This window comes from Anomaloglossus baeobatrachus, chromosome 1 (genome assembly GCF_048569485.1).
Source record: "Anomaloglossus baeobatrachus isolate aAnoBae1 chromosome 1, aAnoBae1.hap1, whole genome shotgun sequence".
Classification (NCBI taxonomy): Eukaryota; Metazoa; Chordata; class Amphibia; order Anura; family Aromobatidae; genus Anomaloglossus; species Anomaloglossus baeobatrachus.
In genome coordinates, this window is record NC_134353.1 from 395041094 (window position 1) to 395064344 (window position 23251).

Genomic DNA, 23251 nt, shown 5'->3' on the forward strand with positions numbered 1-23251 from the left:
TTGAACTGATTCTAACTTCTGAATGTGCTTTTTAAAATGTGGAGCCCAAAACTGGATCCCATATTCCAGATGTGGCCTTACAAGTGATTTATAGAGGGGTATCAATACGTTGGGATCACGGGATCTAATCTCTCTTTTTATACACCCTAATATCTTGTTTGCTTTAGCAGCTGCTGCTTGACATTGAGTGCTGCTGCTCAGCTTATTTGTAATGAGAATACGCAAATCCTTCTGTTCTGTAGTCCCGAGTTTACTTCCATTTAATGTATATGCAGCTATAGGATTACTCCATCCTATGTGCATTACTTTACAGTTATCAACATTAAATCTCATTTGCCAAGTATCTGCCCATTCTGACATCTTATCCAGATATTTTTGTAATATTGTACTATCCAGGTCTGTTTTTAATATCCTACATAGTTTGGTGTTGCCAGCAAAGACTGACACTTTACTATCAATCCCATCCACAAGGCCATTAATAAAGAGATTAAAAAGAATCGGTCCTAGCACAGATCCCTGCGGCACCCCACTACTGACTATTGCCCATTTAGAGAATGTACCATTTATGACTACTCTGTTTCCTATCTTTTAGCCAATTCCTTACCCAGTTGCATATAGTTTTCCCTAGTCCTTGCTTCTGGAGCTTTAGTATAAGGCTATTATGTGGTACAGTATCAAATGCCTTTGGAAAGTCCAACTTAATTATGTATTGCTTTGTAATGTCTTTATTGTCTGTACATATCCCCGTTCAATTGTATAGTGCTGCAGAACATGTTGGTGCTATATAAAATTATTTTTAATCACTATTATAATAGATCTGTTTATAGGTTACCAGGGAGCTTTTCAAAAGAATTTATTAAATGTTGCCAGTAACCAAAGCCGTATAGCGGCATTCATGAACTGTAGAAAATGATGGCATCCACTAAATGTACAATTTCTTTGTGCAAAATACATCGTAGTGTACTATTCTATTCCGTACCTTTTTTTTTTTTTTACAGTATACTGAATTTTAACAAACATTGTCAAAATCTGTCAGTGGAGCCCAATACACCATCATATTAGACGCTGCATTTTAGTGGAAGCCGCCCAAAGAATGAGTACACTATTACTAACTACTACACATATCCAAGACCCTGAAGTGATTAAAAGAATTAACAAAAGATGGATCATGTACACAACAATATAATTTTACATTGCTGAGCACTATGTTCATTTGTAGTGGCAAATTTGAGGGACTTTTTCAGAAGGGTTTCCAGGAACAATCTGCCTAAGCAAGAGGTAGTGTGCACATGCAGTACCTTTACATTTTATTCTGCAGCCATAGAATACATGTACCACAACGGGAATCAAATAGGTCCAGTCTCCTCTTTTAAAACAGTTACCTGTGTTACTGAAAGCAGAAGTAAACCGGTTAAGAGATGTGCCACTACTCAAGGGTCAGTCGTGTATTTTTCCGCAGACTGAAACGGTCATCTATTTCAAACATGGGAAAATCCGTATTCACTGAAGGCAGATGTTACCCATGAAATTAGAGAGCAGTCATGGAGGATAAAGAAGTAGATTTCTCCAATAAGATACATTTTTAGAAAATGTTTTATTCTCAAGTGTACTATTAGACTATTCACAAAAAGTTAGGGATATCTGGCTTTCAGGTGAAATTTATATAAAAACGTAAAGTTCACGTTACAGTGATATTTCATCATGAAGATAGGGCATTTAGGTAGAAGCATGCAATGGTGATTTGCTCATCTCAAACAACAGCCAACAACAGTGGTGGGTATATATTCCACCACCCCCCCTCCCCCCAACTAAAGAAAAATGTAAACGTCTCAACTTGTCTTGAGCATTCAATTTCCACTTGACAACGTCTCATGCTGTTCACAAATGAGGTTATTGTCTGCTGAGCATTACATCCCACTCTTCTTGATAGACGGGCATCAGGTCATTGAGGTTCTGAGGTACAGAGTTCCAAGCCTTTACTCAATGACTCAGCTGATCTCATGGGTTTTCATTGGGATTCAGGTCTGGAGAAAGTGCAGGCCATTTCATTTGAGATACCCCAGTCTCTAGTAGCTGTTCCCTAATAATGCAACCTGGATGAGCTGGAGAATTGGCATCCATGAAGATGAAATGAGGCCTCTGTTATTCATGCAGAAGTACAATGATTGGATTAATGACGTTAATCCAGTAGTAGGGGCTTGTTACTGCACCATTCAAAAAGTGTAGGGCAGTTCTGTATTGACTAGACACATCTGCCTACAGGTGACTGATGCATAGAGCTCTCCTTGACATCTCCAACATCGTTGGCGGCTATCATTTCTGCTCAGCATGGATTAGCTTTCATTAGCAAATAACAATGAGGTCCACTGGTCCCTTGTACAGCAAGATGATGACACCTATGCCTGCTGGAGTGGTCAGGTGTTCTTGCAAGTCATCTACCATGCAAACAACGCTGATGTAAACAGTTTCGAATGGTCTGACATGACAATTGGGTGCCTCTCACCTCCCTTAAATGTTTCTGGAGTTGTGTGATATTCATCATCTGGTTCCGAACGGCATTGTTCACAATGAAGCGGCCATCAGTGTGGGATGTAGCAAAAGGATGTCCACTTCTATGCCTTCATGTAACTCTTCCATTCTCTCTGCATCTCTGTTGGAACCTGCTCATGACACGCTGTGACACTCTAATCTCAATGGCCACTTCAGTCTGAGACATCCTGCTTGAAGCAACGACAAGCTACTGTTGATCAATTGTTAAGCGTCATCTTGGTCTAATGATGTTAAAATGTGAATAGCATGATGAGGACAGTTTACATACCAATTTTAATTGAACCCCAAAATTTATTGGGCGATTCATGGATCTAACACCTGTTGTGAATTTTACCATTTAGATCCTTGCTAGAGAATAGTAAGTTGTGCAAAAACTACTGAAACATTGATCAGCTGGACGAGTGCTTTCAAAAGTTTAGAGAAGGTCAAATTCATTTCACATGAAAAGGTTAGAAGTGCATTTTAGGATCATTTTGAAATTTCACCCAGAAGCAAAATATCCATAACTTTTTGTGAGTACTTTAATTTACGGAGAAAAATTAAAACAATGGTTACAATGGTATTGATCACATATGCACAAATGACTTTCCCCTCCATGACCTGCCAAGATTCTAGTACACAATGGGGTTTTGGGGAACCTCTTTTTACGGAACACCCTAAAGCCTGCTTTACACACTTCAATAGATCTTTCAATCCGTCGTCGGGGTCAAGTTGTAAGTGACGCACATCCGGCATCGTTCGTGCCGTATTTGCGTGTGAAACCTACATGCGATCAAGATTGAACGAAAATACGGTGATCGCATACACGTCGTCTATTCCTCATACATTGGACGTTTGGTAGTACGAAACTAGTGAATTGTAACGTGTGACATCCCTCATACGATTGTGATGTCTGAGGCTATGTGCGCAGGTGTGTGCTCTGCACCGCAGCTTAACAAAGGTCTGCTTCAGAGCGCAGCTGAAAGCTGCGTTCTGAAGCGCCTCACAATGTCTGTCATTCACTAATCTCTGTCAGTCCGTCACTATCTCTGTCCCTCTCTCTCTGTCCATGTCAGTCTATCCTTCTTACCCCCTCTCTCATACTCACCAATCCCCGATCACCGGCGCGGCTCTGCACGGCGTTCACACTGCTCCGGCGGCTTTTACTGTTTTGAAAAAGCCGGCCGCCCATTAAACAATCTCGTATTCCCTGCTTACCCCGCCCACCGGCGCCTATGATTGGTTACAGTGAGACACGCCCCCCACGCTGAGTGACAGGTGTCACACTGCACCCAATCACAGCAGCCGGTGGGCGTGTCTATACTGTGTAGTGAAATAAATAATTAAATAATTAAAAAAAACGGCGTGCGGTCCCCCCCAATTTTAAAACCAGCCAGATAAAGCCATACGGCTGAAGGCTGGTATTCTCAGGATGGGGAGCTCCACGTTATGGGGAGCCCCCAGCCTAACAATATCAGCCAACAGCCGCCCAGAATTGCCGCATGCATTAGATGCGACAGTTCTGGGACTGTACCCGGCTCTTCCCGATTTGCCCTGGTGCGTTGGCAAATCGGGGTAATAAGGAGTTATTGGCAGCCCATAGCTGCCAATAAGTCCTGGATTAATCATGTCAGGTGTCTATGAGACACCTTCCATGATTAATCTGTAAATTACAGTAAATAAACACACACACACCCGAAAAAATCCTTTATTAGAAATAAAAAACACAAACACATACCCTGGTTCACCACTTTAATCAGCCCCAAAAAGCCCTCCTTGTCCGGCGTAATCCAGGATGGTCCAGCGTCGCTTCCAGCGCTGCTGCATGGAGGTGACCGGAGCTGCAGCAGACACAGCCGCTCCGGTCACCTCCATACAGCAACTGAAGACAGCCGTGCGATCAGCTGAGCTGTCACTGAGGTTACCCGCTGTCACTGGATCCAGCGGTGGATGCAGCGGTGGCCGCGGGTAACCTCAGTGACCGCTCAGCTGATCGCGCTACTCACCGCCGCTCCGGTCAGCTCCAGTCAGCAACTGAGTAGCGCGATCAGCTGCTGTCACTGAGGTTACCCGCGGCCACCGCTGCATCCACCGCTGGATCCAGTGACAGCGGGTAACCTCAGTGACAGCTCAGCTGATCGCGCGGCTGTCTTCATTACCTGCGTGGAGGTGACAGGAGCGGCTGTGTCTGCTGCAGCTCCGGTCACCTCATTGCAGCAGCGCTGGAAGCGACGCTGGACCTTCCTGGATTACGCCGGACAAGGAGGGCTTTTTGGGGCTGATTAAAGTGGAGAACCAGGGTATGTGTTTGTGTTTTTTATTTCTAATAAAGGATTTTTTCGGGTGTGTGTGTGTTTATTTACTGTAATTTACAGATTAATCATGGAAGGTGTCTCATAGACGCCTGACATGATTAATCTAGGACTTATTGGCAGCTATGGGCTGCCAATAACTCCTTATTACCCCGATTTGCCAACGCACCAGGGCAAATCGGGAAGAGCCGGGTACAGTCCCAGAACTGTCGCATCTAATGCATGCGGCAATTCTGGGCGGCTGTTGGCTGATATTGTTAGGCTGGGGGGCTCCCCATAACGTGGAGCTCCCCATCCTGAGAATACCAGCCTTCAGCCGTATGGCTTTATCTGGCTGGTTTTAAAATTAGGGGGGACCGCACGCCGTTTTTTTTAATTATTTAATTATTTATTTCACTACACAGTATAGACACGCCCACCGGCTGCTGTGATTGGGTGCAGTGTGACACCTGTCACTCAGCGTGGGGGGCGTGTCTCACTGTAACCAATCATAGGCGCCGGTGGGCGGGGTAAGCAGGGAATACGAGATTGTTTAATGGGCGGCCGGCTTTTTCAAAACAGTAAAAGCCGCCGGAGCAGTGTGAATGCCGTGCAGCGCCGGGGATCGGGGATCGTGAGTATGAGAGAGGGCTGCTCAATTCAGTTACTCAGGAGATTAGCGGTCACCGGTGAATCCTTCACAGGTGACCGCTAATCAGGACGCGACACAGACAGAGCCGCAGCATGACAATGAAGTCGGGTGAGGTTCACCCGAGTTCATTCTGATCGTGCGGCTCTGTCTGTGTCTGCTGTCAACTACCATTCACCGCTGCTACATGGCTGTCTGTGTCTGCTGTCAGCGGCCATGTAGCAGAGCTGAATGGCAGATGACATAGTAAAAACGCATCCCTACATTACACACGCTTGGCAAGTCAATAAATAAAAAAAAAAAAAAAAGGTGCCCAATGCATACGTCACAGAACACATGATCTAAAGGATCGCACACAAAATTGATCAATTTAACATAGACTACTAACGCTAGTGTGACAGCAAATGAACGACCTACGTGCAATCTCATATGCGACCTGGGCGTGTCACATCGCATACGAGATCGCATACCTAATTGTAAGGTGTAAAGCTGGCTTAAGATATAAAGTTGAAGGAGTTGTCCTATTTTACACAATCTTTATTGCAGCACACGTCAAAGTTTTCTAAAAGATGAGAACCCCTTTAAAAATGAAAGGAACACATTTTCTCAGCTGTATAGAAGGGCATTCTCTACCAATCAAAAGTTTGGCTTCAGAAGACTTCTCAGCAATATAAAGGAAGACTGAATTGCTCTATTTAGGGAAAATGAATGGTGTTTATTCACCACATAACCCCAGTGTTTCAGCCCATGAAGCACTTCCCATGAACAGGTCAAGTAGCATCTTTTGCCCCTAGGATTATAAATGTAACAATAGTTTTTAAAGGGTTACTTGCAATAAACTGGCTCAACAAGGGACCAATATATTACATTTGCTGAAGATTAATATTATGGGTCTACTACAACGTATGAAAAAAAATAAATAATGTAGTTCTGCACACAGCTGAGAATCTTATGCATGAAACACCCTAGATAAACAAAGGGCTCTGTCAGCACAGAATGACTGTTCAAACCAAGTACAGGCCCTGGATGCATCATGGCGCGGCCAAACATTTAAGTGCACCTTCTCATATGCCAGTTTTCCTTTTATCTCCACCCCCTTATAGTTTTTGATTGACAGCTCCAGCTTCATAGGGCCAGGGAAGGGCAGAGATAGATGGAGGTCAAGCAGGTGGGAAAGTACAATTATATGTTTGGCCACGTCATGATGCACAGAGCACTTGTTCTTGGTTCGAACAGTCATTCTGTGCTGACAGAGCTTCTTCAAGTCCTGACTATAAAGACAGACAACAGCAAACGCCCATCACCCTCAAACGCCCAATGATCATGTGGTTATATACAAGCAACTTACTGCAATTATATTCCAAAAATGAGGAAGAGGCAGGATTCAGTTTGTAAATTTGATGCAATGTTCATATGTTGATCTTCTGACATTGTTAACACACATATTTGGAAACCTAATCCTTATCTAAGATCTAACCTCATCATAATCCTGGGGTGGCTAAGACTACCGTCACACTAAGCGACGCAACCAGCGATCTGACCTGGCAGGGATCGTTTGTGCGTCGCTACATGGTCGCTGGTGAACTGTCAATCAGGCAGATCTCCACAGCGATCAGATATCAGCCACCAGCGACCTGTGTAACGACGCTGTGCTTTGTAACCATGGTACACATCGGGTTACTAAGCAAAGCGCCATGCTTGGATACCCAATATGTACCTTGGTTATCAGCGTTCGCAGCTGCCAGAAGCCGGCTCCCTGCACAAGTAACCATGGTACACATCGGGTTACTAAGCAAAGCGCTGTGCTTGGATACCCGATATGTACCTTGGTTACCAGCGTCCGCAGCTGCCAGAAGCCGGCTCCCTGCAAAAGTAACCATGGTACACATCGGGTTACTAAGCAAAGCGCCTTGCTTGGATACCCGATATGTACCTTGGTTACCAGCTTATGGCAGGCTGCCAGAAGCCAGCTCCCTGCACATTCAGATCGTTGGCTCCCACTGTCAAACACAGCGATATGTGCTTCACAGCGGGAGAGCAACGACCAAAAAATGGTCCAGGACATAGAGCAACGACCGGCGACCTCACAGCAGGGCCAGGTCGTTGCTGGATGTCACACACAGCGACATCGCTAGCAAGATCGCTGTTGCGTCACAAAAACCGTGACTCAGCAGCGATGTCGTTTAGTGAGACGTGGTCTTTAGCCTTGATCACTGCTAAATCATATGGTCAGAATCATGCAAATCATTAACCTTCACCATCTATCCATTGTCTTTTGACAGTGGGCGGTGCAGGTCCCATGCCTGCAGTAATGAGCGCTAGGCAGTCGATAGGAGAATCAATAATGGCTTTGCTCCTATAGGACAATGCCAGGCATTTGGTGTTCATGACAGAGCTGTTGGGTCTTCGTAGACCCAGATCAGTTTTTAAGATAATAAATAAAAGTTGCATAGTAATAAGTAGCTATGTGCAGAGCATCTTCAAAACAGCTGGTTTTATAAGGCAATTCCAGTGTGCAGTGATTAGTACCTAGAAATAGTGGTCTGGGGAAAGAAATCACCGGTGATAGGGTCATGGATGCCCAAGGCTCACTGATGCACCTGGGAAGTGAATGCTAGCTATTAGGTCCAATCCAATAAAAGAGTAATACATTGTAGCTTACTTCACATATGGCTATGTAGCCGCAAAGTAGTTATAATACCTATGCTGTTCTCTGCACGTAGCACATTCAAGGAGCACATGAGCAAAGGAATTGGACAATGATGTAATAAAACTAGTAGAGATGGCAAGCTGGGAGAAGTGTAATACTGGGCTATGATCTCATGGGAAACCCCTGATCATAACATTCACGGGGAATTTGTGGATGTTACTTTAACTTGTATTACCTACACCTATCTAAAGATTCTTGCAGAATAATTATGCTCCTTCATAGAAAAATTATTCTCTAACGCCCTCTTTTAACAGGATAATTTTAGAAACACAAGAAGGATAATTTTAGAAACATGCGAAGGTTGTTTACTTGGCCTTCAAACATCTCCAAGCCCACCTCACATCTGCAGGCACAACACTATATCCCCAACCTACACTATAGTAGGGACAACTATAAAATCCCCAATCTACACCATACCAGACGCAACTATAAAATCCCCAATCTACACCATACCAGACGCAACTCTAAATCTCCAACCTACACCACACCAGACACCACACTATATCCCCAACCTACACCACACTATATCCCCAACCTACACCACACCAGACACCACACTATATCTCCAACCTACACCACACCAGACGCAGAACTATATCCCCAACCTACACCACACCAGACGCAGCACTATATCCCCAACCTACACCATAATGCAATAATAGATACTCAAGCTACACTGAGCTAGGCACTACACTATACCCCCAACCTACTCCATACCAAGTATTTTATTATATATTTCATGTGACAATACTGAAGATATGACACTTTGATACAATGTAAAGTAGTTAGTGTACAACTTTTATAACAGTGTAAATTTGGTGCGCTCTCTAAATAACTCACACACAGCCATTAATGTCTAAAACACTGGCAACAAAAGTGAGTACAGCCCCTAAGTGAAAATTGCCAAATTGTGTCATAAGTGAAAATGAAGGGAATTTTGTTACTTACCGTAAATTCCTTTTCTTCTAGCTCTTATTGGGAGACCCAGACGATTGATTGGGGTATAGCTACTGCCCTCCGGAGGCCACACAAAGCACTACACTAAAAAGTGCAAGGCCCCTCCCCTTCTGGCTATACCCCCCCGTGGTATCACGGGTTCTCCAGTTTTAGTGCCAAAGCAAGAAGGAGGAAGCCAATAACTGGTTTAAACAAATTAACTCCGAATAACGTCGGAGAACTGAAAAACCGTTCAACATGAACAACATGTGTACCCGCAAACAACAAAAAAATCCCGAAGGACAACAGGGCGGGTGCTGGGTCTCCCAATAAGAGCTAGAAGAAAAGGAATTTACGGTAAGTAACAAAATTCCCTTCTTCTTCAGCGCTCTATTGGGAGACCCAGACGATTGGGACGTCCAAAAGCTGTCCCTGGGTGGGTAAAGAGATACCTCATGTTAGAGCTGCAAAACAGCCCTCCCCTACGGGGATGTCACTGCCGCCTGCAGGACTCTTCTACCTAAGCTGGCATCCGCCGAAGCATAGGTATGCACCTGATAATGTTTGGTGAAAGTGTGCAGACTCGACCAGGTAGCTGCCTGGCACACCTGTTGAGCCGAAGCCTGGTGTCGCAAAGCCCAGGACGCACCCACAGCTCTGGTTGAGTGGGCTTTCAGCCCTGAAGGAACCGGAAGCCCAGCAGAACGGTAGGCTTCCAGAATTGGTTCTTTGATCCATCGAGCCAGGGTGGCTTTAGAAGCCTGCGACCCCTTGCGCTGGCCAGCGACAAGGACAAAAAGTGCATCTGAACGGCGGATAGGCGCCGTGCGAGAAATATAGATTCTGAGTGCTCTCACCAGATCTAGCAAACGTAAGTCTTTCTCATACCGGTGAACCGGCTGAGGACAAAAGGAAGGCAAGGATATATCCTGATTAAGATGAAACGAGGATACGACCTTAGGGAGAAACTCCGGAATGGGGCGCAGCACTACCTTGTCCTGGTGGAACACCAGGAAGGGAGCCTTGGATGACAGAGCTGCCAGCTCAGACACTCGCCTAAGCGATGTGATCGCAACAAGAAACGCCACTTTCTGTGACAGGCGAGAAAAGGAAACGTCCTTTAGAGGCTCGAAGGGCGGCTTTTGCAGAGCAACTAGTACTCTGTTCAGATCCCATGGATCTAACGGCCGCTTGTACGGGGGCACAATATGACAGACCCCCTGTAGGAACGTGCGCACCTTAGGAAGACGTGCTAGACGCTTCTGAAAAAACACAGATAGTGCCGAGACTTGCCCTTTAAGGGAGCTGAGCGACAAGCCCTTTTCCAACCCCGATTGCAGGAAGGAAAGAAAGGTGGGCAATGCAAATGGCCAAGGGGATACTCTCTGTGCAGAGCACCAGGATAAGAAAATCTTCCACGTTCTGTGGTAGATCTTAGCAGACGTTGACTTCCTAGCTTGTCTCATTGTGGCTACGACTCCTTGAGATAATCCTGCGGACGCTAGGATCCAGGACTCAATGGCCACACAGTCAGGTTCAGGGCCGCAGAATTCTGATGGAAAAACGGCCCTTGGGACAGTAAGTCTGGTCGGTCTGGCAGTGACCACGGTCGACCGACCGTGAGATGCCACAGATCCGGATACCACGATCTCCTCGGCCAGTCTGGGGCGACGAGTATGACGCGGCTGCAATCGGATCTGATCTTGCGTAACACTCTGGGCAAGAGTGCCAGAGGTGGGAAGACGTATGGGAGCCGGAACTGCGACCAATCTTGAACTAATGCGTCTGCCGCCAGAGCTCTTTGATCGCGCGACCTCGCCATGAATGCCGGGACCTTGTTGTTGTGCCGGGACGCCATTAGGTCGACGTCCGGCACTCCCCATCGGCGACAGATTTCCTGAAACACGTCCGGGTGAAGGGACCACTCCCCTGCGTCCATGCCCTGGCGACTGAGGAAGTCTGCTTCCCAATTTTCTACGCCTGGGATGTGAACCGCGGATATGGTGGATGCTGTGTCCTCCACCCACATTAGAATGCGCCGGACTTCTTGGAATGCTTGCCGACTGCGCGTCCCTCCTTGGTGGTTGATGTATGCCACCACTGTGGAGTTGTCCGACTGGATTCGGATCTGCTTTCCTTCCAGCCACTGTTGGAAGGCCAGTAGGGCAAGATACACTGCCCTGATTTCCAGAACATTGATCTGAAGGGTGGACTCCTGCGGAGGCCACGTCCCCTGGGCCCTGTGGTGGAGAAACACTGCTCCCCACCCTGACAGACTCGCATCTGTCGTGACCACTGCCCAGGATGGGGGCAGGAAGGATCTTCCCTGAGACAATGAGGTGGGAAGGAGCCACCATTGTAGAGAGTCCTTGGCCGTCTGGGAAAGAGAGACTTTCCTGTCCAGGGACGTTGACTTCCCGTCCCATTGGCGGAGAATGTCCCATTGAAGTGGGCGCAGATGAAACTGCGCAAAGGGAACTGCTTCCACGGCTGCCACCATCTTCCCGAGGAAGTGCATGAGGCGCCGTAAGGGGTGCGACTGGCCTTGAAGGAGGGATTGCACCCCTGTCTGTAGGGACCGCTGCTTGTTCAGCGGAAGCTTCACTCTCGCTGCTCGAGTATGAAACTCCATGCCAAGATACGTTAGCGACTGTGACGGTGACAGATTCGACTTTGGAAAGTTGATGATCCATCCGAACGTCTGTAGAGTCTCCAGCGTAGCATGTAGACTGAGTTGGCATGCCTCTTGAGAGGGTGCCTTGACAAGTAGATCGTCTAGGTAAGGGATCACCGAGTGTCCCTGAGAGTGCAAGACTGCTACCACCGCCGCCATGACCTTGGTGAAGACCCGGGGGGCTGTCGCCAGACCGAATGGCAGAGCTACGAACTGAAGATGGTCGTTTCCTATCACAAAACGTAGAAAACGTTGATGTTCTGTAGCAATTGGCACGTGGAGATAAGCATCTTTGATGTCTATTGAGGCAAGGAAGTCTCCTTGAGACATTGAGGCAACGACAGAGCGGAGGGTTTCCATCCGGAACCGTCTGGCGTGCACATGTTTGTTGAGCAGCTTTAGATCCAGAACAGGACGGAACGAGCCGTCCTTTTTTGGAACCACAAAGAGATTGGAGTAAAACCCTCGCCCTTGTTCCTGAGGCGGTACAGGAACCACTACTCCTTCCGCTCTTAGGGAGTCCACCGCCTGCAGCAGGGCATCTGCTCGGTCTGGATGTGGGGAGGTTCTGAAGAACCGAGCTGGAGGACGAGAACTGAACTCGATTCTGTACCCGCGAGACAAAATGTTTGTCACCCACCGGTCTTTGACCTGTGACATCCAAATGTCGGAAAAGCGGGAGAGCCTGCCCCCGACCGGAGATGCGGAGGGGGTGGGCTGGAAGTCATGAGGTAGCCGCTTTGGAAGCGGTTCCTCCATTTGCTTTCTTGGGGCGTGCGTGAGCCCGCCAGGAATCTGAGACTCTTTGCGTCCTCTGAGTCCCTTTGGACGAGGAGAATTGTGTCTTGCCCGAACCTCGAAAGGACTGAAACCTCTGCTGCCATTTTTTCTGCTGAGGTTTGCTTGATCTGGGCTGGGGTAAGGAAGAGTCTTTACCCTTGGACTGTTTAATGATGTCAGCCAATGGCTCGCCAAACAGTCTATCTCTAGATAAAGGCAAGCTGGTTAAACATTTTTTGGAACCAGCATCTGCTTTCCAGTCCTTTAACCACAAGGCTCTGCGCAAAACTACCGAATTGGCGGACGCCATTGAGGTGCGGCTGGTAGATTCTAGGACCGCATTGATAGCGTAAGACGCAAACGCAGACATCTGCGAGGTAAGGGACGCCACTTGCGGCACCGCTGGATGTATGATAGCATCCACTTTTGCTAAACCAGCTGAAATAGCTTGGAGTGCCCATACGGCTGCGAATGCTGGAGCAAACGACGCGCCGATAGCTTCATAGACAGATTTTAACCAAAGGTCCATCTGTCTGTCATTGGCATCCTTAAGTGAAGCGCCATCCTCCACTGCAACTATGGATCTAGCTGCAAGTTTGGAAATCGGGGGGTCTACTTTTGGACACTGGGTCCAGCGCTTGACCACATCAGGGGGGAAAGGAAAACGTGTATCCTTAGAACGTTTAGAGAAACGCCTTTCTGGATGAGCGTCGTGTTTCTGGATTGACTCTCTGAAGTCAGAGTGATCCAAGAAAGCACTCAATTTACGCTTGGGATAGAGGAAACGAAACTTCTCCTGCTCTGCAGCTGCCTCCTCTGCAGAAGGAGCTGGGGGAGAAATATCCAACAGTCTATTGATGGCTGAGATAAGCTCGTTTACCATGGCGTCCCCATCCGGGGTATCCAGATTGAGAGGGGTTCCAGGATAAGACTCCTGATCACTCTCTTCAGACGCATCACAGGGCGACTGATTGCGCTGAGACCCTGAGCAGTGTGATGACGTTGAGGGTCTTTCCCAGCGAGCTCGCTTAGGGTGGCTGGGGCTATCATCTGAGTCATAATACTCAGCCTGGGAAGCCGGGGACCCCCTTGCAGTCTGGATTAATTCCAACTGAGGGGGATTAGAGGACAGAGACCTCGCCGTGTCCATAGACTGAGCCCCAGTCATGGATTGCAAAGTTTCAAGGATTTTTGCCATAGTCACAGACATTCCATCAGCAAAAACTGCAAAGTCTGTCCCTGACACCGGGGCAGGACTTACAAGCGTCTCAGCCTGGGTCACTACCCCTCCGGACTCCGGCTGGCGAAGCAGCACCGGATCTGAGCATTGCACACAATGGGGGTCTTTGGAACCTGCTGGTAGAGCAGCCCCACATGCAGTACACGCAGTGTACACAGCCCTAGCCTTGGCAGCCTTGCGTTTTGTGGATGACATGTTGCTGCTTCCTCAGAGCGATCTGGGTACCCAGCCAGGAAGCGACCTCACAGTGCAAGAAATAAATAAATATATATATCTGGTGACACAGTACACCAATACACACTGAGGCACTAGAGGGGCCAGCTGAAATGCCGCTTACCGCCCGCTTAAGAGCGGGTGTGTGGTCGCCAAAAGCCCCCTAGTCCAGGTCTCCCAGAGCCTTGCGTCCTTCCTCCAGCCAGACTGCATGTAATGGCTGCCGGCGTCCTGGGAGAGGAGGGGGGGCGGGCCCTGGGCGTTCCTGGCTAAGAGCGGGAAGCCTGCTTCCCTCTGTGCCTAGTGAGAGGGCTGGAGCATGTAAATCAGGCTCCAGCCCTCGTCGCTGCTGCGACACAGCGTCTCTCCCCTACCCTGATTGACAGGGTGGGGGCGGGAACGAAGCGGAGCTAGGCCGCAAAAGCCGGGGACTGGATTTATAAACGCCGCCGCCGTAAAAGCGCGGTCGGCGTGTCCCCGGCGCACTACAAGTCACAGCAGCGCCGCCGGTCCAGTGGGGGTCGGCGCTGCGTTCCCACAACACAAAAGTCCCCCAGTAAACTGCAGGAACACCAACTCAATCGTTACGGTCCCCGGCGCACTACAACACCCAGCCAGCCCGGAGTGTGTCTGTGCCTGCCGGGGACACAGAGTACCTGTATGATGCAGGGCCATGTCCCTGATTGTACTCCTGCTCCATATCCATCAGGTTCAACTGGGTCTGTGGATGGAGCCCGGCGTCAGAGCTTAGAGGCCGGCAGGATCCCACTTCCACAGAGCCCTACAAGGGGATGTGGAAGGAAAACAGCATGTGGGGCTCCAGCCCCTGTACCAGCAATAGGTACCTCAACCTTACAACACCATCCACGGGTGAGAAGGGAGCATGCTGGGGGCCCTATATGGGCCCTCTTTTCTTCCATCCGAAATAGTCAGCAGCTACTGCTGACTAAAATCTGTGGAGCTATGCGTGGATGTCTGACCTCCTTCGCACAAAGCTTGAAAACTGGAGAACCCGTGATACCACGGGGGGGTATAGCCAGAAGGGGAGGGGCCTTGCACTTTTTAGTGTAGTGCTTTGTGTGGCCTCCGGAGGGCAGTAGCTATACCCCAATCAATCGTCTGGGTCTCCCAATAGAGCGCTGAAGAAATTTTGTGTGGTCACCATTATTTTCAAGCACTCCCAATACTCTCTTAGGCATGAAGTTCACTAGAGCTTCACAAGAGCTACTGGAATCCTTTACCACTCCTCATCATGGAGCTGGTGGATGTTAGAGAACTTGCGCTCCTCCACATTTCATTTCAGGATGCCCGACAAATGCTCAATAGGGTTTAGGTCTGAAGACATGCATAGAGAGTCTAGCACCTTTACCCTCAGTTTCTTTAGCAAGGCAGTAGTCATCTCGGAGGTTTGTTTGGGGTCTTTATTTTGGAATACTGCCCTGAGGCCCACTTTCTAAATGGAGGGGGGGGGCATGCTCTGCTTCACTTTATTACAGTACATGGTGGCATTCATGGTTCTCTCAATGCACTATAGCTCCCCACAACTGGCAGCACTCATGCAGCACCAAACCATGACACTCCCACCACCATGCTTGATTGAAGGTAAGACACACCTGTCTTTGTATTTCTCACCTGGTTGCCACCACATACTGTACGCTTGAAACCATCTGAACCAAATAATTTTATATTGGTCACATCAGGCCACAGAATTTGGTTCCAGTAATCCATATCTTTATAGTCTTCTTGTCTTCAACAAACTGTTTCAGAGCTTTTTATGTTTATCATGTTTAGAAGAGGATTCCTTCTCAGATGATAGCCATGCAGACCAATTACATGCAGGGAGCGGCGTATGATCTGAGCACTGATAAGCTGACCGCCCACCCCTTTAGCATCGGCAGCAATGCTAGTAGCACTCATACTTCTATTTTGAAAAGACAACCTATGGATATGATGCTGAGCACAAGTACTCAACTTCTTTGGTTGAACATGACGGGGGTCTGTTCGGAGTGGAACCTGTCTTGTTAAAATGCTATATGGTCTTGGCCACCAAGCAGCAGCTTAGTTTCAGGGTGTTGGCAAGCTTCTTATAGCCTAGGCTTTCTTTTTTTCTGATCTTCAGAGAATATTTTGCCATTAAGTGCCATGTTGAACTCCCAGTGACCAGTATGAGAGAGTGTGTGAATGGTAACACCAAATGTAACACACCTGCTCACACACTCACACCTGAGACCTTATAACACTAATGTCACATACCACAATGGAGGGAAAATGGCTAATTGGGCCCAATTTGGCCATTTTCACTTGAAGGTGTACTCACTTTTGTTGCCAGAGGTCAAAATATTAATGGCTGTGTGTTGAGTTATTTAGGGGACACACCAAATTTACACTTATACAAGCTGTACACTGACTACCTACATTGTATCAAAATTCCATATATTCAGTGTTGTACCATGTAAAGATATACCGTATTTTTCGCTGTATAAGACGCACCGGATTATAAGACGCACCCCAAATTTAGAGATAAAAAAGGTAAAAATAAAAATGGGGTCCGTCTTATACTCCGGTGTTGTCCTAGTGTTTTCTTACTGGAAGGGGGCACCAGTGGTGCTGAAGCAGGTCCCAGGAGGCAGAGGTTCTGCTGGCACACGCGGCCGCGGGTCAGTGGCGGCAGGCGCGTCGGCGGGTCAGTGGCGGCAGCGGGTCAGTAGTGGCAGCGGCGGCGGGTGAGTGCTGCAGCAGATCGGTGTGGTGAGTGTCCCAGTGTGTCCGCGGTCCCGATTCGAATGATGGCGCCTGGAGCGGCGCATGCGCAGATGGAGCTCTCATCCAAGGGCTCCATCTGCGCACGCACCGACTCCCGGAGCGGCGCCTGCGCAGATGGAGCTCTGATCCAAGAGCTCCAACTGCGCACGCGCTGGCTCACGGCGCCATCATTTGAAACTGGGACCGCGGACGCACTGGGAAACCTGCCGCACAGCTGGCACAGAGAGGCCGCCGGCACCGACAGGCACCCGGCTTCCGCCCGCAAGGTACAGGCACCCGGCTGCCGTCCGCACGCAGGTACAGGTATCCGGCTGCCGCCCGCACGCAGGTACAGGTATCCGGCTGCCGCCCGCACGCAGGTACAGGTATCCGGCTGCCGCCCGCACGCAGGTACAGGTATCCGGCTGCCGCCCGCACGCAGGTACAGGTATCCGGCTGCCGCCCGCACGCAGGTACAGGTATCCGGCTGCCGCCCGCACGCAGGTACAGGTATCCGGCTGCCACCCGCATGCAGGTACAGGTACCCGGCTACCACAGGCACTCCGCCGCCCGAACGCACCAGATCGCCGCACAGACAGGTCCCCCAGGTAAAGCTATATTCGGATTTTAAGACACACCCCTCATTTTCCTCCCAAATTTTTGGGAGGAAAAGTGAGTCTTATAATCCGAAAAATACGGTAATTAAATATTTACAAAAATGTAAATATACTGTATATCTCCCACCTGTACCATACCACACACACACACACACAACACTATATTCCCGACCTACACCATACCAGATGCTACACTATATTCCTGACCTTCACCATACTAGGAGCTCCGCTATATCCTCAACCTACACCATGCCAGATGGTACATTATATCCCTGACTCACATCATACCAGGCATAACACTAGATCTCCGATCTACAGTACACAATACCAGGAGTTACACTATATCCTCGACCTACACCATACCAGGCACTACACTATATACCAGACCTACACCCTACCAGGTGTTATGCTATATCTTGACATATGCTATACTAATCGCTATGTTATATCCCCAACCTATGCCATATCAGGCACTTTGCTTTATTCCCGACCTACACCATACCAGGTACTACGCTAGATGACCAACATGCACCATACCAAGAGTTATGCCATATATCCGCGACCTACACCATACCAGGCGCAACACTATATCCCGGGCCTACACCACGCCAGGCGCTACATTACATCCCCGACCTATGACCTACACTATACCAGGCGCAACACTATATCCTAAATCTAAATCATACCAAAACGCAGCACTATACTATATCCCCAACCTATATTATATATATATATATATATATATATACACACAATATTATATACATATACACATATATATATATATATATATATATATATATATATATGTGTGTGTGTATATGTATATAATATTATGTGTATATATATATATATATATATATATATATATATATATATATATATATATATATATATGAAGGGAATTTTGTTACTTACCGTAAATTCCTTTTCTTCTAGCTCTTATTGGGAGACCCAGACGATTGGGGTATAGCTACTGCCCTCTGGAGGCCACACAAAGCACTACATCAAAAGTGCAAGGCCCCTCCCCCTCTGGCTATACCCCCCCCGTGATATCACGGGTTCTCCAGTTTTAGTGCCAAAGCAAGAAGGAGGAAGCCAATAACTGGTTTAAACAAATTAACTCCGAATAACATCGGAGAACTGAAAAACCGTTCAACATGAACAACATGTGTACCCGCAAACAACAAAAAAACATCCCGAAGGACAACAGGGCGGGTGCTGGGTCTCCCAATAAGAGCTAGAAGAAAAGGAATTTACGGTAAGTAACAAAATTCCCTTCTTCTTCAGCGCTCTATTGGGAGACCCAGACGATTGGGACGTCCAAAAGCTGTCCCTGGGTGGGTAAAGAAATACCTCATGTTAGAGCTGCAAAACAGCCCTCCCCTACGGGGGTGTCACTGCCGCCTGCAGGACTCTTCTACCTAAGCTGGCATCCGCCGAAGCATAGGTATGCACCTGATAATGCTTGGTGAAAGTGTGCAGACTGGACCAGGTAGCTGCCTGGCACACCTGTTGAGCCGAAGCCTGGTGACGAAATGCCCAGGACGCACCCACGGCTCTGGTTGAGTGGGCTTTTAGCCCTGAAGGAACCGGAAGCCCCGCAGAACGGTAGGCCTCTAGAATTGGTTCTTTGATCCATCGAGCCAGGGTGGCTTTAGAAGCCTGCAACCCCTTGCGCGGACCAGCGACAAGGACAAAAAGTGCATCGGCACGGCGCATGGGCGCCGTGCGGGAAATGTAGATTCTGAGTGCTCTCACCAGATCTAGCAAACGTAAGTCCTTTTCATACCGGTGAACCGGATGAGGACAAAAAGAAGGCAAGGATATATCCTGATTAAGATGAAAAGAGGATACGACCTTAGGGAGAAACTCCGGAATAGGGCGCAGCACTACCTTGTCCTGGTGGAACACCAGGAAGGGAGCCTTGGATGACAGAGCTGCCAGCTCAGACACTCGCCGAAGCGATGTGATCGCAACAAGAAACGCCACTTTCTGTGACAGCCGAGAAAAGGAAACTTCCTTCAGAGGCTCGAAGGGCGGCTTCTGGAGAGCAACTAGTACCCTGTTCAGATCCCATGGATCTAACGGCCGCTTGTACGGGGGCACAATATGACAGACCCCCTGCAGGAACGTGCGCACCTTAGAAAGACGTGCTAGACGCTTCTGAAAAAACACGGATAGTGCCGAAACTTGCCCTTTAAGGGAGCTGAGCGACAAGCCCTTTTCTAACCCCGATTGCAGGAAGGAAAGAAACTTGGGCAATGCAAATGGCCAGGGAGACACTCCCTGAGCAGAGCACCAGGATAAGAAAATCTTCCACGTTCTGTGGTAGATCTTAGCCGAATTCGACTTTCTAGCTTGTCTCATTGTGGCAACGACTCCTTGAGATAATCCTGCAGATGCTAGGATCCAGGACTCAATGGCCACACAGTCAGGTTCAGGGCCGCAGAATTCTGATGGAAAAACGGCCCTTGGGACAGTAAGTCTGGTCGGTCTGGCAGTGACCACGGTCGACCGATCGTGAGATGCCACAGATCCGGATACCACGACCTCCTCGGCCAGTCTGGAGCGACGAGTATGATGCGGCTGCACTCGGATCTGATCTTGCGTAGCACTCTGGGCAAGAGCGCCAGAGGCGGAAACACGTATGGGAGCTGAAACTGCGACCAATCTTGAACCAAGGCGTCTGCCGCCAGAGCTCTTTGATCGCGCGACCTCGCCATGAATGCCGGGACCTTGTTGTTGTGCCGGGATGCCATTAGGTCGACGTCCGGCACTCCCCAGCGGCGACAGATTTCCTGAAACACGTCCGGGTGAAGGGACCATTCCCCTGCGTCCATGCCCTGGCGACTGAGGAAGTCTGCTTCCCAGTTTTCTACGCCTGGGATGTGAACCGCGGATATGGTGGATGCTGTGTCCTCCACCCACATTAGAATGCGCCGGACTTCTTGGAAGGCTTGCCGACTGCGCGTCCCTCCTTGGTGGTTGATGTATGCCACCGCTGTGGAGTTGTCCGATTGGATTCGGATCTGCTTCCCTTCCAGCCACTGTTGGAAGGCCAGTAGAGCAAGATACACTGCTCTGATCTCCAGAACATTGATCTGAAGGGTGGACTCCTGCGGAGTCCACGTCCCCTGAGCCCTGTGGTGGAGAAATACCGCTCCCCACCCTGACAGACTCGCATCTGTCGTGACTACTGCCCAGGATGGGGGCAGGAAGGATCTTCCCTGAGACAATGAGGTGGGAAGGAGCCACCATTGTAGGGAGTCCTTGGCCGTCTGGGAAAGCGAGACTTTCCTGTCCAGTGACGTTGACTTCCCGTCCCATTGGCGGAGAATGTCCCATTGAAGTGGGCGCAGATGAAATTGCGCAAAGGGAACTGCTTCCATGGCTGCCACCATCTTCCCTAGGAAATGCATGAGGCGCCGCAAGGGATGCAACTGGCCCTGCAGAAGAGATTGCACCCCTGTCTGTAGTGACCGCTGCTTGTTCAGCGGAAGCTTCACTATCGCTGCTAGAGTATGAAACTCCATGCCAAGATACGTTAGTGATTGAGTCGGTGATAGGATCGACTTTGGAAAGTTGATGATCCAACCGAAAGACTGTAGGGTCTCCAGCGTAGCATTCAGGCTGTGCTGACATGCCTCTTGAGAGGGAGCTTTGACCAATAAATCGTCTAGGTAAGGGATCACCGAGTGTCCCTGAGAGTGCAAGACTGCTACCACCGCCGCCATGACCTTGGTGAAGACCCGTGGGGCTGTCGCCAGACCAAATGGCAGAGCTACGAACTGAAAATGGTCGTCTCCTATCACAAAACGTAGAAAACGTTGATGTTCTGTAGCAATTGGCACGTGGAGATAAGCATCTTTGATGTCTATTGAGGCAAGGAAGTCTCCTCTGGACATTGAGGCAATGACAGAACGCAGGGTTTCCATCCGGAACTTCCTGGCGTGCACATGTTTGTTGAGCCGTTTTAGGTCCAGAACAGGACGGAACGAGCCGTCCTTTTTTGGAACCACAAAGAGATTGGAGTAAAACCCTTGCCCTTGTTCCTGAGGAGGGACTGGGATCACCACTCCTTCCGCTCTTAGGGAGTCCACCGCCTGCAGCAGAGCATCTGCTCGGTCTGGATGTGGGGAGGTTCTGAAGAATTGAGCTGGAGGACGAGAATTGAACTCGATTCTGTACCCGCGAGACAAAATGTCCGTCACCCACCGGTCTTTGACCTGTGACATCCAAATGCCGGAAAAGCGGGAGAGCCTGCCCCCGACCGGCGATGCGGAGGGAGGGGGCTGGAAGTCATGAGGTAGCCGCTTTGGAAGCGGTACCTCCATTTGCTTTCTTGGGGCGCGTGTGAGCCCGCCACGAATCTGAGTTTCTTTGCGTCCTCTGAGTCCCTTTGGACGAGGTAAATGGTGTCTTGCCCGAACCTCGAAAGGACTGAAACCTCTGCTGCCACTTTTTCTGCTGAGGTTTGGTTGTTCTGGGTTGTGGTAAAGAGGAGTCTTTACCCTTGGACTGCTTAATGATATCAGCCAATGGCTCGCCAAACAGTCTATCTCTAGATAAAGGCAAACTGGTTAAACATTTTTTGGAACCAGCATCTGCTTTCCAGTCCTTTAACCACAAGGCTCTGCGCAAAACTACCGAATTGGCGGACGCCATTGAGGTGCGACTGGTAGATTCTAGGACCGCATTGATAGCGTAAGACGCAAACGCCGACATCTGCGTGGTAAGATGCGCCACTTGCGGCACTGCTGGATGTATGATAGCATCCACTTTTGCTAAGCCAGCTGAAATAGCCTGGAGTGCCCATACGGCTGCGAATGCCGGAGCAAACGACGCGCCGATAGCTTCATAGACAGATTTTAACCAAAGGTCCATCTGTCTGTCATTGGCATCTTTAAGTGAAGCGCCATCCTCCACTGCAACTATGGACCTAGCTGCGAGTTTGGAAATCGGGGGGTCTACCTTTGGACACTGTGTCCAGCGCTTGACCACCTCAGGGGGGAAAGGGAAACGCGTATCTTTAGATCGTTTAGAGAAACGCCTTTCTGGGTGAGCGTCGTGCTTCTGGATTGATTCTCTGAAGTCAGAGTGATCCAAGAAAGCACTCAATTTACGCTTGGGATAAAGGAAACGAAACTTCTCCTGCTCTGCCGCTGCCTCTTCTGCTGAAGGGGCTGGGGGAGAAATATCCAACAGCCTATTGATGGCTGAGATAAGGTCGTTTACCATGGCATCCCCATCAGGGGTATCCAGGTTGAGAGGGGTTCCAGGAATGGATTCCTGATCACTCTCATCAGACACATCACAGGGAGACTGATTGCGCTGAGACCCTGAGCAGTGTGATGACGTCGAGGGTCTTTCCCAGCGAGCTCGCTTAGGGTGGCTGGGGCTATCATCTGAGTCATAATCCTCGGCCTGTGAAGCCGGGGACCCCCCTGTGGGCTGGATTAATTCCAAGTGAGGGGGACCTGAGGACAGAGGCCTCGCCGTGCCCAAAGACTGAGCCCCATGCATAGATTGCAAGGTTTCAAGGATTTTTGCCATAGACAGAGACATATTATCAGCAAAAACTGCAAAGTCTGTCCCTGTCACCGGGGCAGAACTTACAAGCGTCTCAGCCTGGGTCACTACCTCTCCTGACTCCGGCTGGCGAAGCAGCACCGGGTCGGAGCATTGCACACAATGGGAGCCTGCTGGTAGATCAGCCCCACATGCAGCACACGCAGTACACACAGCCCTGGCCTTGGCAGCCTTGCGTTTTGAGGATGGCATGTTGCTGCTTCCACAGAGTGATCTGGGAGAGCAGCCAGAAGCGACCTCACAGTGCAAGAAAAACAATATCTATATATCTGTACACA

The 23251-nt window shown here is 49.1% G+C and overlaps 1 protein-coding gene across 6 annotated transcripts in view; it reads right to left on the reverse strand.

Moving 5' to 3' along the window:
- PIP5K1C (phosphatidylinositol-4-phosphate 5-kinase type 1 gamma) overlaps positions 1-23251 on the reverse strand; it is a 171335-nt gene that overhangs the window by 32117 nt on the left and 115967 nt on the right. Inside the window, exon 17 of one of the 6 annotated variants that reach the window (XM_075352571.1) lies at positions 2614-2717. The exons of the other annotated variants lie outside the window; for them this stretch is intronic. Coding sequence (XP_075208686.1) covers positions 2703-2717 — 15 coding nt within the window. The 3' untranslated portion in view covers positions 2614-2702. Of the gene's footprint in view, positions 1-2613; positions 2718-23251 lie in introns of those variants that run through there. 6 annotated transcript variants of the gene reach the window in all.